Source organism: Coturnix japonica, chromosome 1 (genome assembly GCF_054131305.1).
Source record: "Coturnix japonica strain WE chromosome 1, WE-NBRP24, whole genome shotgun sequence".
Taxonomy (NCBI): Eukaryota; Metazoa; Chordata; class Aves; order Galliformes; family Phasianidae; genus Coturnix; species Coturnix japonica.
In genome coordinates, this window is record NC_140663.1 from 142534368 (window position 1) to 142547618 (window position 13251).

Below are 13251 nucleotides of genomic sequence, written 5' to 3' on the forward strand. Positions count from 1 at the left end.
GGGTCTGTGGCCGGATGAATTGGGATCTCTTTGTTTTAAGTTGATTTGTATGTGAATAGAGCAGGAGATGTGCTGTTCCAGAGATGTTCTTGCTTTCAAATGGGAGGAAATGTTAGGTCCAAGAACAAATCTAAATCAACTGAATGGATGAGATCTTCTAAACATCTCATCTTTCATAATGTTAGGGCTAATACCCACTTAGACTGTTGTTATTATGGTTTAATATTAATGCTTCTGTTTTTCCTTTGCAGTCAAAGTTTATTCTGTGATAAAATTTGGCTCTGACTCAAAAATGGTGATTGTCAATGAAAATATTTGCCCTAGTAGATTATAAAAATCCCAAATCAAATTCATAGTTTGCCTGATTATTAGCCTACTTAGAGTGGGTGAACTGAAATGTTTCTGGGTTACTGTGTCTGCCTTAGTATTTTAGAAACTACATACTGTGGTCTAGAGAATGAGGGTATGCATTTGGGGCTGCTTAGGTACCATAAAAAGATGGCTTATTAGATCTGTGTGTGAAATAATTGTTTTGGGTCAGGGTTTGAAGTAGCTTAGCAAGCTTCTTTGATCTGTGTTGGGTTCCGTACTACAGTAGGGAATGGAGATGTGGCAGTGTGCCCACAGAGAAGCACTGTTGCAGTGTTGTGCCAGGTAGATATTAAGCTTTCTCTTACTACCAGGTTATCAATGGATATTTCCTTCATTGCTCTGCCTATTGCAAATGGCTTGAAAAAACATTTTTGTAGGGTAGTTATTAATGATGTGCTGTCATGAAAGGAAGATGCATCAAGTGGGCTTCCCCAGGGATCTATCTTTAGCCCAGTATTGTTATCCAAAAATTCTGTTAACCGCATTGATGATGAAAATAAATAGTCACAGGTGTCATCATTCTAGAATAAATTTAGACCAACTAGTTTTGAAAGGATTAGCCAATGGCACAAAGCTATTTTGCAAAATCAGGATTTTATTTTATTTTTGATTTGTATATAAAATAAATTTTCAAAAAAGAGAAAGTATATCAGTGAGGGAGAATATATGGTGTTCTAACTCAAGTAAGAATTGCTGCTGCAAAGAGTGAACAAGTGATTAGACTTGTTCTTTTAAAGGTCACTTATGACAGAAAGATGAAGCAAGGTCTGCCTGGTCTCGAAGAATGTAGGCAAGCAGGAGAACTTACAGGCTTCAAGCATTTGGAAGGTTGTTGAGAAAATACTGTTGACCATCTCTCTGGGGGATGACACACTGGGCGTTCATGTTGCCTTTAGCCACATATGTAACTAAAAATATGTCCTTCTGTCCTTCCTCAACAGTCTCCAAACGTCCACAACTACCCAGACATGGAAGCTGTACCCTTGTTACTAAACAACATGAAGGCAGATCCTCCGGAGGATTCATTATCTGCAGATCATTTCCAAACACAGACTGAACCAGTGGACTTATCGATAAACAAAGCCAGGTCATCCCCTACAGCAGCTTCATCTTCACCAGTTTCCATGACAGCATCAGCCTCCTCCCCTTCTTCTACTTCTACTTCTTCTTCTTCTAGTCGACCAGCTTCATCACCCACAGTAATAACGTCGGTATCCTCAGCAGCATCTGTACCATCAGTATTAAGTCCAGGTCCTCTTGTGGCCTCTGCGTCTGGTGTCGGAGGCCAGCAATTTTTGCACATTATCCATCCAGTTCCACCTTCAAGCCCCATGAACTTGCAGTCCAATAAAATGAGTCATGTGCACCGTATACCTGTTGTGGTACAGTCAGTACCTGTTGTCTATACAGCTGTGAGATCACCTGGGAATATGAACAACACTATAGTAGTGCCACTGTTGGAGGATGGGAGAAGCCACGTCAAAGGTAAGGTAGAACTGGTTTTGTATGTTTGTGGCATCTGTAAAATCATTCTTGTATGAAGAAAACAGAACAGCCTTATAAAACTGTTAGTTTGCAAGCTTGCTGTGTCACTTGCCAAAGTGACACAAAACTTAAGCTACTCATGGAGGACCTTTAGAAATCTTATCCTCAGTGCTCTTTAAAATAAATTCCAGAAAAAAATAGTTGAGGTCAGCAGTGATGTCAGGTGCTTAGACAGCATATGTCAAGTTTTGTCCTGCAAGAAATAGATCTTTCCTAGGAACTGAAGAAATAGGACAACGGAATAATGACAATGTATAGAATATCATAGAAGGACATGAAAAACTCACTAGGTGATACAGAGCTCAAAAAACGCGAGCAGGCAGGAGAGTCAGAGAGATTGTTTCTATCAAAGAGAAAGCACTTGTACTCTAGGAATGTGAAAAGGGAAGGCTCTTGAGTAGCACATACAGAGAGATAGGTTTTATTAGGCTCAAGGAGTGGCATATTTTGAATGAAGTTGCCTCTTCCAGATTAAACAGCAGAAGGGAAGGAAACCACACAGAGTGCTGGGAATGAAATTTGCAGACACAGGATATAAGAGGTTCGTGGAGGTGTGAAGGGAGGAGGAAAGCACATGCCAGAAGGACAGATGCAGTCTTAGAGAGGAGTCCAAAGAACACAAAAAGGGAGCTGTATAGCAAGAAAAAATGAGAAAGTGACAGTTACCAATGCAGCAAAAAATTGTTAGAGATGATGACATAATGGATAGAGGAAGAAAAGAGAAAACAGATGTGCCCAGATGCCTTGTAAAGAAGACATTAGTGACAGAAATGGGAACATGAGGTAGGGAATGAGGGATACTCATTTCAGGGTTCATTGTATATGGGCGTATAAAATATGGCTAATTCTCCCCTGAAATGAGGTATTGCTTGAAGCGGAAAGGGAGGATACTGGCAGATAACCTTACTTTAGGGCTTATGAAGTTATGGGACATTTAGTAACACATAATGTCTCTTGAGTACCTAATTGCATAATGAACAGATACCCACAACTGAAAGATGTTTTTTTCTTAATAACTCTCATGTCTGTCTGTTAGTGTATATATGGCAGTGGTTGGTCATTCAGATGTTTAGTACTATTCTGTTGTTCATAAATCTATGGTTCACCCATTCCTTCAGTACTCAAGTACAAGGTGTGTCTTTTTACAGGCTTAAACCATAGGAACCAAACTCAAAGCAGATCCATGTTTCGTTTTAAGCCTCAAAATGACTATTTATGAAGTTTTAGTACATTTCATACAATTATGCAGTTTTGGGACCTTATGGCATTTTTGTCAAGAAGTGATAAATGAAAGCAGAATGTTTCAGCGTGTTGTCTGAAATAATAATAATAAAAAGCATTAGTCTGAGCCTATATTTTGGTTTTGGAGTTGTGAGCAGCACCTGACCTTGAGCTCATCGGAATTTCTGCCATGTGTTTTCTTTTCTGAGGTGCTGCTTGGCTCTGGTAGTAGTCTCCTCCATGTGAAGGACCTCTTGATCTTGTAAAAGTTGGATATTCACTACCTTGGCTTCATCAACGAAATTCCAGAATTTAATGCGCTGTAGGGATTTCAGCCCATGAGCTCCAGGCCTGCTGAGCTGCCCTGACAATCTCTCTTTTGTACTATTATTGGCAGAGATCATTAGCCAGCCCTGCTACACCTATTAAAGCTAAAAGAAAAGAAGGGATCAAGGTTTCTTTTTATGTCATTTCTCATCAGTTGTACCCATTTTGCTTTCACTAATTATTTAGTTAGAAATGTTCAAGTGGATTTGAATAAATACAGTAGAAGAATAATGGGCAGCAGTCTACTCTAGGTACTCCTCTTTTGTCATCTTTTGCTGGAGTATACTTTTTGTCATTTTTAAACAATATAAATATAACAGTGATGTTGCATGAAATAACTGATTAAACAAATTTCATAAATGCACAGGCTAACTTCTCTTAGTTAGCTTTAAAGAAGAAGTATATGGATGCTAATGCTAACAAGACATTTTTGACAAATTGAATTGACTGCTAATCCTCTACACCAACTGAAGGAGAAATGTGGGTTCAGAAATATCTGAAGTCACTACTTCTGACATTTCACAGAATCACCAAGGTTGGAAAAGACCTACAAGATCATCCAACTTAGACTATTTTCCTGAGCAGATGTACTTTCAATGATAAAACTATTCAAAATTAAGTGTGACCTGGTTCAGAGCAGGGAAAAATGCAAGAGATGGGGAATACAGAGAAATACTTTCCATTGTTATTTCCTCTTAGATACCAGTTTTCCTTGTGCTGAAATGTCCTGTTCCTCCCAACTTTCACTAGAACCTTTTCATGTTTAAGCTCCCAAACTTCCTTTATTAGCTGAACCCTGCCTCCAGATATTTTACTCAGGTGGCTTAGTGCTTCCCCTTGTGCTTTATGGGAACCATGAAGTCCACCTCTCTCTCCAAGAAAACTGTCCTCCCAACAATAGCCTTGTGGACAGCTCAAGTAAAATCTGTTAAAATCTTCCTCTCTTTTCATCTCCTCGTTTTTTCTACTTCATTTATTATTATCATTCCTTATTATTCTTTGAGCACCAGAGTTAGCAGCTTTTCATCTCTTTCTCCTTATCTGTTAATATTTCTGCCCCATGCTGTCATCTCTGTTGCCATTCTTTCTTATCCATGGCATCACTGATCCATGCACTCTTACTCACGCCTTTCTCCAGTAGAGTCTCAGATCTACTTTTCTGCCTTCATCTGTACTGCTCATTTTGTTCTGTCTTGCCGCCTCTATCCAATTTTTCACTTGCAAGATTCCCTGTTGAAATCCAACCTTTTCTGCAGCACTGAAAACTATATCAGCTTGCAAAGAAATAGCTCCCATATACCTGAGATGTTTGCAGCACAGATTCATAAAATCACAGAAAGGCTTAGTATTGGAAGGGACCTTAAAGATTATCTAGTTCCATACCCCTGACATGGGCAGAGTCACCTTCTATTAGACCAGGCTGCTCAAGGGCCCATTTAACCTGGCCTTGAACACTTCCAGGGATGGAGCCATCTACAGACTTTCTAGACTACCTTTTCCAGTATCTGGTCACCTATAGAGTAAAAATTTTCTTATTTATATATCTAATTAGTGGAAAGCTATTACCCTTTGTCCTAACACTACATGCTCTGGTAGAGAGTCTCTCCCTCATCTTTCCTGTAGCCCCCTTTTAAGTATTGGAAGTCCTCAGTGAGGTCTCCCGAGAGCCTCCAGGCCAAACAAACTAACCTTCCTCAGTCTTTCTTCATAGGAGAGGTTCCCCAGCCCTCTGGGAAGCTTCATGGACTCCTCTGGACCTGCTCCAACAGCTCCATATCTTTCTTGTCCTGGGAGCCCCAGGCCTTGGTACAGTACTCCAGATGGGGCTTGATGAGGACATAGTAGAGGGGGACAATCACCTTCCTCACCCTGATGGCCACACCTCTTCTGATGCAGCCCAGAATACAGTTGGCCTTCTGGGCTGGAAGGGCACAGTGCTTGTTCATGTTGAGTTTTCATCCACCAGTAGCCCAAGGACCACCTCTGCAGGGCTACTCTCAATTCATTTGTCACTCAGCGTATGCATGTTTGGGATTGCCCTGACCCAGGTGCAGGACCTTTCATTGGGCCTTGTTAAACTTTATAAGGTTAACATGGGCCCGGGCTTGTCAAGGTCTCTGTTCTTGGCATCCCATTCCTATAAAATGTCATCTGTACTGCTCAGCTTACTGTCATCTGAAAGCTTGCTGAGCATGCACTCAATCCTGCTGTCCATGTCACCAGTGAAAATACTAAACAGCAAGGGTCCCCCGACGGACACTTCTTGTCAACGTTCTTTGCTCGGACATAGAGGCATTGACTGCTGCTCTTTGGAAACAGACATCTAGCCAATTCCTTATCCAATGAACAGTCCATCCATCAAATCTGTGTCTCTCCAGTTTAGAGAAAAGGATGTTGTGTGGGAACATATCAAAGTCCAGGTGGATATAAAAGTTGGTTGTTCATTCCTTGTCCCTTATCACTTCCCCGTCTTCCATATGCCATAATGTTTTCCTGGAAGATCTACTCAATTAGGTGACGAGGCACAGAAGTGAGCATCCCATCAGACCCTGTGTCATACTACATTTCAGGAGGAGCAACAGCAACCCTGGCTTTGCTACAAAAGCACCCTTCTGTCACAGTGATTCTTGTTTCACGATAAAAAACCTCTCAGTTCACCTAATTTAAACCAAAATCAGAATCAGTGTTTTGGGAATTTATTAAAAATACATAGTAAGAAGGTAATCAAAGACTACATATTCAGGATGTATTCTGGTGATGTAACAGCAGGCATGTGAGGTTTCAGTAAGTACCTACACATTTCTAACACCTTTATGTGATCCCAAAACACTCTAATCAGATGCACATGCAGATAGACACGTACTCTCCTACCATCTTTGAGACTTCCCTTCCTGCCATTCCCATTGCGGTGGAAGTCCCTGCATGCTACCACTGCACTGCCAGCTCACCCACAACCCAATTCTTAGCTTATTCCATATGCACAAAGTGAGGCAATATGTTAAGGCTGTTAGGGCATAGGGGGGATGGAAGCCTTACAGAAGTTCCATCCCTTACCATCCCTGGAGGCATTCAAGGCTGGGCTGGATGTGACTCTGGGCAGCCTGGTCTGGTGGTTGGCAACCCTGTACATAGCTGGGGGGTTGAAACTAGATGATCATTGTGGTCCTTTTCAGCCCAGGCCATTCTATGATTCTATGAGTCTGTGAAGTTCCTGGAAGCCACAAGTCTCAACCCCCAGTGATGAAGAGATGAAGATTGCTTCACTGTTATTCTGTCATCAATAATCTTGAAAAAGATTTTAAGATTTTTTGTGTGTGTGATGACCACTAGGCATTATTACATACTAAAGCATTCCAGCTTGTTAAAATCCCAGGAGAAACTTTTTCCTCACCTTCTTTTTTTCCCTGTTGAGCAATGGCGTGTGTTGCTAAAATGTGTAATTAGAGGCACAGCAGGTAGCAACACCTATGGATAAGGCTGCCTGAGAGTTCCCATTAAAGCCTTGTCTTCAGCTGCATGGAGATCGTCCATATGTTAACCATTTAGGCTAACACTTTTTCATGCCACATTCTTGCCTCAGGCCTTCCCTTTTTTTTCTTCTTTTTATTTCTTCTTTTTCAAAAAACAAAAAAAAACAAAAAAAAACCCAAAACAAAACAAAACAAAAAAAACCCACAAACTAATCTTTTCTTCCTGAGACTGAGACAGGGAAAAAACAACATTTTCTATGTTGAAGAATTTATTCCTTCTTTTTTATTAATTTTTTGGTGTAAAACTCTAGAACCTCTGTGGTATTGAGCCATGAGCCTCAAGTTTAGTTTGGATTTTGACCATTCTTTGGTATTCATAAGCATTTGCAGAAAGCCAGCCAGATTCAGAACTCTGAAAAAAAGAATAAGCCTGAGGAAAAGCAAGGAGAAACTATACTGGGAAGCTGGAAAGGATGGTGGTGAGGTGGGTATGGATGTGTGAATATGTTCAAGAGGAAAAACAGGATAGGACAGGAGAGATGGAGGTAGGAGACAAAAGCATAAGGAGAGTAGCAAAGAGATGTGGGCTGAATTTGTAGTGTGAAATGGAACAAGGAGAGGCTCAGAAAGGAACAACATGGCCTGGTAGGACAGAAACACATTCCTTTGCAAACTCTAGTCCCATTACCCTAAATCCACTGATTTCCTTTCAGATGATATCCATGAGTACTACCAGCAAATCACGTCCCTCTAGTGGCAGATTTTGTGAAAGATAATATCCCTAAAACTTGTTCCCCATGGTTCAGAAGTGTTACTCCATTCACTGAAGGGCATTTCAGAAGCTCTCCCTGGTGATGGTGCACCAAGGACCTGCACAGTTTTGGTGTTTCTGATTTTTCAGATTCAAGTGTTTTTTCACTCTTACAAGCTGTAAGGTTTCCAGAAGATAGAACCAATTACAAAATCCTGCATTCAAAGCATGATAACCTTAAATTTTCCATTTGAACTTCAACTTCTCATGTACATAAGCATCCATAATGACACTGGCACAATCTGTTTTTATGTTATTATATTTGCATATAGACCTACAGGAATACCTTGATTGCATCTCTTCACAGCTTACACATACCATATTCCTAACTAATAAGTTGAAAATGCAGTACTTGTTGCTACAGATTTTGCTGTGGCTTAAAACTGGAGTATGCTGTCCACTACCCATTTTTTAAAGTACAGTCTATGTTATTTATATAAATATACATGCTATATTTCAATCTACTGTAAAGTCTATTCCACAAAATAAAATGCAATTTGTAGTATAAAGTTAGGAATTTGAACCATTCTGTTTGTTTAAAGGTCAGATTATATCACAGAATTAGAGAATCATGGAATGGCCTGTGTTGAAAAGGACCACAATGATCATCTGGTTTCAACCCCCCTGCTATGTGCAGTGTCGCCAACCAACAGGCCAGGCTGTCCAGAGCCACATCCAGCCAGGCCTTGAATGCCTCCAGGGATGGGGCGTCCACAGCCTCCTTGGGCAACCTTTTCCAGTGCATTACCACCCTCTGTGTGAAAAATTTCCTCCTAATATCTAATCTAAACCTCCCTTGTCTTAGTTTAAAAGACCATTCCCCCTTGTCCTATCACTATCCAACTTGTAATCAGCCATTCCCTCTTCTTTTTATATGCTCCCTATATGGTCTGCTTGTATCATTTTTGCTGTGAAAGAGACTCCTGACTAAAACCAGTAATGTTGCCTTTTTTTGTTTCATGGGAAACGATGATACTCTGCATTTCAGTGGATTTTGGGCTTGAGTTGCATCAGGGTGGATCTAGTTGAGCTGTAATTTTTTGTTGTTGGATGCAAAAATATTTTGAGTCTGTATGTATTCCAACCTGTCTGCCCACACCTTCCTACCCCCCAAAATGTTTGTGGCTTGAGTCTCTCCTTCTGTTCCTGCAGTTTGTCTGGAAGAAATATTAGTTGTTCTTGGAAAAGCCAGTTGGCAGAGGTTAGGCTGGGAGGGAAACAGGCTTGGCTTTGGGGTGAAGTCAATGTCACTGGAGATGGTGTGTACATTTAAGAACTAGAATAAACAGTAATTCTCACCAGAACAGAGAGTTAAAATACAGGTTGCAAGATATACTTTGCTGTTTAAATTGAGAAGGAAGATTTAGACAAAGTAGCTTGAGTGACAGTCTTCTTCAGAAGGTCAGATCTATTTACTCACTAGCTTCATGTATAGATTATATTACCATTGAAGCAATCTCTTGTAACATTTATCAGCAATGATCTAGACTCATGTGTTTCTTGTTAGCAGCATGTTTGGGGAAGGGAGCAAGATAGGTATGTATTCCAGCTTTGTTTGTGAAGCCAAGCATAAGGAGGATTAGGAAGGCCATTTCAACATGTCCTGAGTCCCTACACCTATTAGAAGCTGTTAATTCTTTGCCTTCAGTGCCAGGAATGCCTCTGGTCCTTCAGTTTTGTGCTCTCAAAGCATTGAGCTTTGATCTAATTGCTTTTATCCCACAAATTTGGATCCAGCTGAAACATGCATAAAACTTCTCATTTATTATATCTCTGTCTTGGGTTTTATTTTGACTTGGACCAACCTACTGGAAACTTTCTCATGTCTAAAATATCTTTAGACTGTTGAAATGCATTAGTTGCAATCTGCTACTATTTTTGTAGGGGCTTTGTGGTATTTTAGTTAATCTCCCCTGTTAACTTCTAGTGATACAGTATTAGTGCATTTTATGCTGTGATTTAATTCTCAGTAGTTTCAGTAGTTTGGTGTTTGTGTAGATAAGAATCACAACATTCAAATAGCTTGGAATGAGAAAAGTCCTTTGTTTAAATAAAATGGTGTTGTATGTCTCTGTATACAATTCAGTGACAGAGATTCTTAAATATATGCATGCATTCCATTCATGTAATCACTCTCACCTTTATGTTTCTACATACAACCATTCATTCACAGGTTTATGGCAAATTATGCGATTGGTGAAATGATTTTAAATATTGCCTTTGATGGGATCATAGCAATTAATATTCTATAGTAGATTAGTTATACTGTGTTCAGTGCCAATTCCTATTCTCCATGAACCATGGCTATGCTGGGTGCAGTTAACTGTTCTAGCCATATAGTTCTATAAAATCTCAATAAAATCTGAAAACTGTGGAGTATGGGTAATCTTGCTATAAATTGTAATAAAAATTACCCCTGTAGACTCTATATTCTGACCATTAAGTTCATGGATACTGCTGCTTTATACATAAAATTTTATGAAATAAATCGACCAGTTCTACAGCCCCTACCAGACACCGAGCTGTTTTGACTGAAAATCTGATAGGTGTGCTCAGAGCGTTTCTCAGCGCATAAAGTGCTTATAATGAACTTTAAATAGGAAGAAAAATGCTCTATATGTGCTTCATATAGTACGTACCAGATTACGAGGGGAAAGTCGTAAATGCCTCCATTCCCACTGTGAGTGCATTTGCTAGGTCTCTAGAGCCAGGATTTGGTTTCCTATGGCACCTGGCTGAAAGACACTAAGTAAACCTGAGTATAACACCTAATCTCAGAAGACTTTATTTCAAATATCATGTACATCTACATCTGAAAGTGTTGTTTCTACTGCTCAAAACAAAATGTGGCCTCTGCGATGTTCTCCTTCAGTCTTTTTTTGTGGGACTTGGCATTGGGCTCTTGCTCTGTGGAAGCCTGCCAGGAAGGAGGATTTGCAGAAATGGCTGGGACTCGCTGGCTGCAGAGTTGCACAGGCAATTATTTCACATATTGAACTGTGCCACATGCCAGATGCAGAGAGCAGAGTTATGTTTGAGACACTACCGTATTCATAACCCTTGGCAGATGACTGGTTTTAATGACGATTCTGTGCCCCCCTGTGAAATACTCATTCTCCACATTTGTCTGTTGAGGCCCTGTGGCCAAAAATTGTTTTCTTCATTGTTGCTGATGGTGACGAAGACATCATTTTCATAGAATCATAGAATCAGCAAGGTTGGAAAATACCAAAAAGATCATCTAGTCCAACCATTTACCTATTACCAATAGCTCCCACTAAACCATGTCCCTCAAAACAACATCCAGTCGTTCCTTGAACACCCCCAGGGTCACTGACTCCACCACCTCCCTGGGCAGTCCATTCCAGTGTCAGAAACAGGCAGAGAGGGAGCAGTGCTCCTGCCATTGTCTTCTTCAGGAACTTAGTGAGATACTCTACAAAGTTTGGCTCTTTTCTGAGGATACTAAGGCACAACTTGTAGAAGGCTCCTTTCCTTTTCCCAGCAAGGAGTGGAGCTGTAATTGTATTACCTGTATTTTCCAATACATCCTTCTGTGAGTTTGGCAGCAAATGTCACCTTCTTAGAATCACAAAATCATAGAATGGTTTGGGTTGGAAGGGACCTTGAAGATCATTGAGTTCCAGCCCCCTGCTATAGGCAGGGACACCTCCTTCTGGAACACATTTCTCAAAGTCCCATCCAGCCCGGCCTTGAATTCTTCCAGGGATGGGGCATTCATAACCTCACTAGGCAACCTTTTTCAGTTTCTCACCATCTTTACAGTAAATAATGTCTTCCTGATGTCTAAATCTACCCTCTTCTTGTTTAAAACCATTTCCTGTTGTCCTGTCACTACATGCACTTACAAAAAGTCCCTCCCCTCCTTCCTGCAGACCCCCTCAGGTACTGGAAGGCTGCTATATGGTCTTCTCAGAGCTTTCCCTTCTCAAGGCTGAAGATCCCCAGCTCTCTCAGCCTGTCCTTGTAGGGGAGGTGCTTCAGCCCTCTGATCATCTTTGTGGCCCTCCTCTGGACCCACTCCAAAAGCTCCACGTTTTTATGTCGGGGGCCAGAGAACTGGATGCAGTACTCCAGGTAGGGTGTGAGCAGAGCAGAGGGTCAAAATCACCTCCCTCTTCCTTCAGTCACACTTAATCTTGATGCAACCCAGGATACAGTTGGGCTTCTGGGCTTCAGGCTCACACTGCTGACTTATACTATCCTTCATCAACTAACACTCCTAAGTCCTTCTTTTCAGAGCTGCTCTCAAGCCATTCTCTGTCCAGCCTTTATCTGTGCTTGAGATTTCCCCAGCCCAAGTGCAGGACCTTGTACTTGTCCTTGTTGAGTTCATGAGGTTGGCATGTACCCACCTGTCAACTCTGTCCAGGTCTCTCTGTATTCTATCCCTTCCCTTTAGCGTGTCAGCTGCACCACTCAGTTTTGTGTTGTCAAGCAAACTTGCTAAGAGTGCACTTAATCCCACTGTCCGTGTCTCCTACAAAGATGTTAAGTGACACTGGTCCCAGTACTGATCACCGAGGAATGACTTACACATAGATCTTCCTCCTCCAAGTTCTTACCTTTGCTTTCTGCAGCTTGGGTGGTGTGGCTAGAGCCCTTGCCAGAGAAGGCTGAGTCAAAGAAGTCATTGAGCACCTTAGCTTTCTCCATATCCCTTGTGACCTGGTCTCCAGTTCCTTCTGGAGGGGACATGCATCTTCCCTGGTCTTCCTTTTATCCCTGATTTGTCTGTACAATTTCTTCTTGTTCCCCTTTAATCCCTGGCTAGGTTTAATACTATCAGAGTTTCAGCTTTCCTAACCTGATCTCTGACTGCTAGGATGACTTCTTTGTAGTCCTCCCAGGTTTTGTCTTCCTGCTTCCACTCCCTATGGATGTTCTTTTTGAGCTTAAGTCCAGGAGCTCCTTGTTGATCCTTAGAGGCCTCCCAGTGTTCTTGCCTGCTTTTTTTCTTGGGATGCACTGCTTCAGGGCTTGGAGGAGATGGTCCTTGACTACTGACCAGCTTTCTTGAGGCCTTCTTCCCTCCAAGGTTTTCTCCCATGTCACCCTGTAAGGCAGTTCCTTGAAGAGTTTGAAATATCCTCTCCTGAATCCAGACTAGCAACTTTAATGTGCACACTCTTTGGTGCCCTAAATCTTTGGACTCCACCATTTTGTGGTCACTGCAGCCAAGGCTGCCCTTGAACTTCACATTACTCACCCACCTCTCCTTGTTGGCGAGGACAAGGTCCAGCCAAGCACCTTTTCTCATGAGTTTCTGTACCACATGGAACAGGAAGTTATCATCAACACATTTCAGGAACCTCTTCAGTTTCTGATGTCCCGCTGTGTTGTCTCTCCAACAGTTATCAGAGTGGTTGAAGTCCCCCATGAGGGCCATGTTTTGTGAATGTGAAACTGTTTCTATCTGTTTATAGAGGACATCATCCACTCTGTCTTCCCAATCAGGCAGCCTGCAGCAGACTCTTACTATGA

General features: G+C 41.4%; 1 protein-coding gene across 17 annotated transcripts in view; it reads left to right on the forward strand.

Moving 5' to 3' along the window:
• KLF12 (KLF transcription factor 12) overlaps window positions 1–13251 on the forward strand; it is a 266658-nt gene that overhangs the window by 163583 nt on the left and 89824 nt on the right. For all 17 annotated transcript variants that reach the window (XM_015851638.3, XM_015851641.3, XM_085536078.1 and 14 more), the window contains one exon: window positions 1314–1857. In XM_015851638.3, the coding sequence (XP_015707124.2) occupies window positions 1314–1857 (544 nt within the window). The remainder of the gene's footprint in view (window positions 1–1313; window positions 1858–13251) is intronic.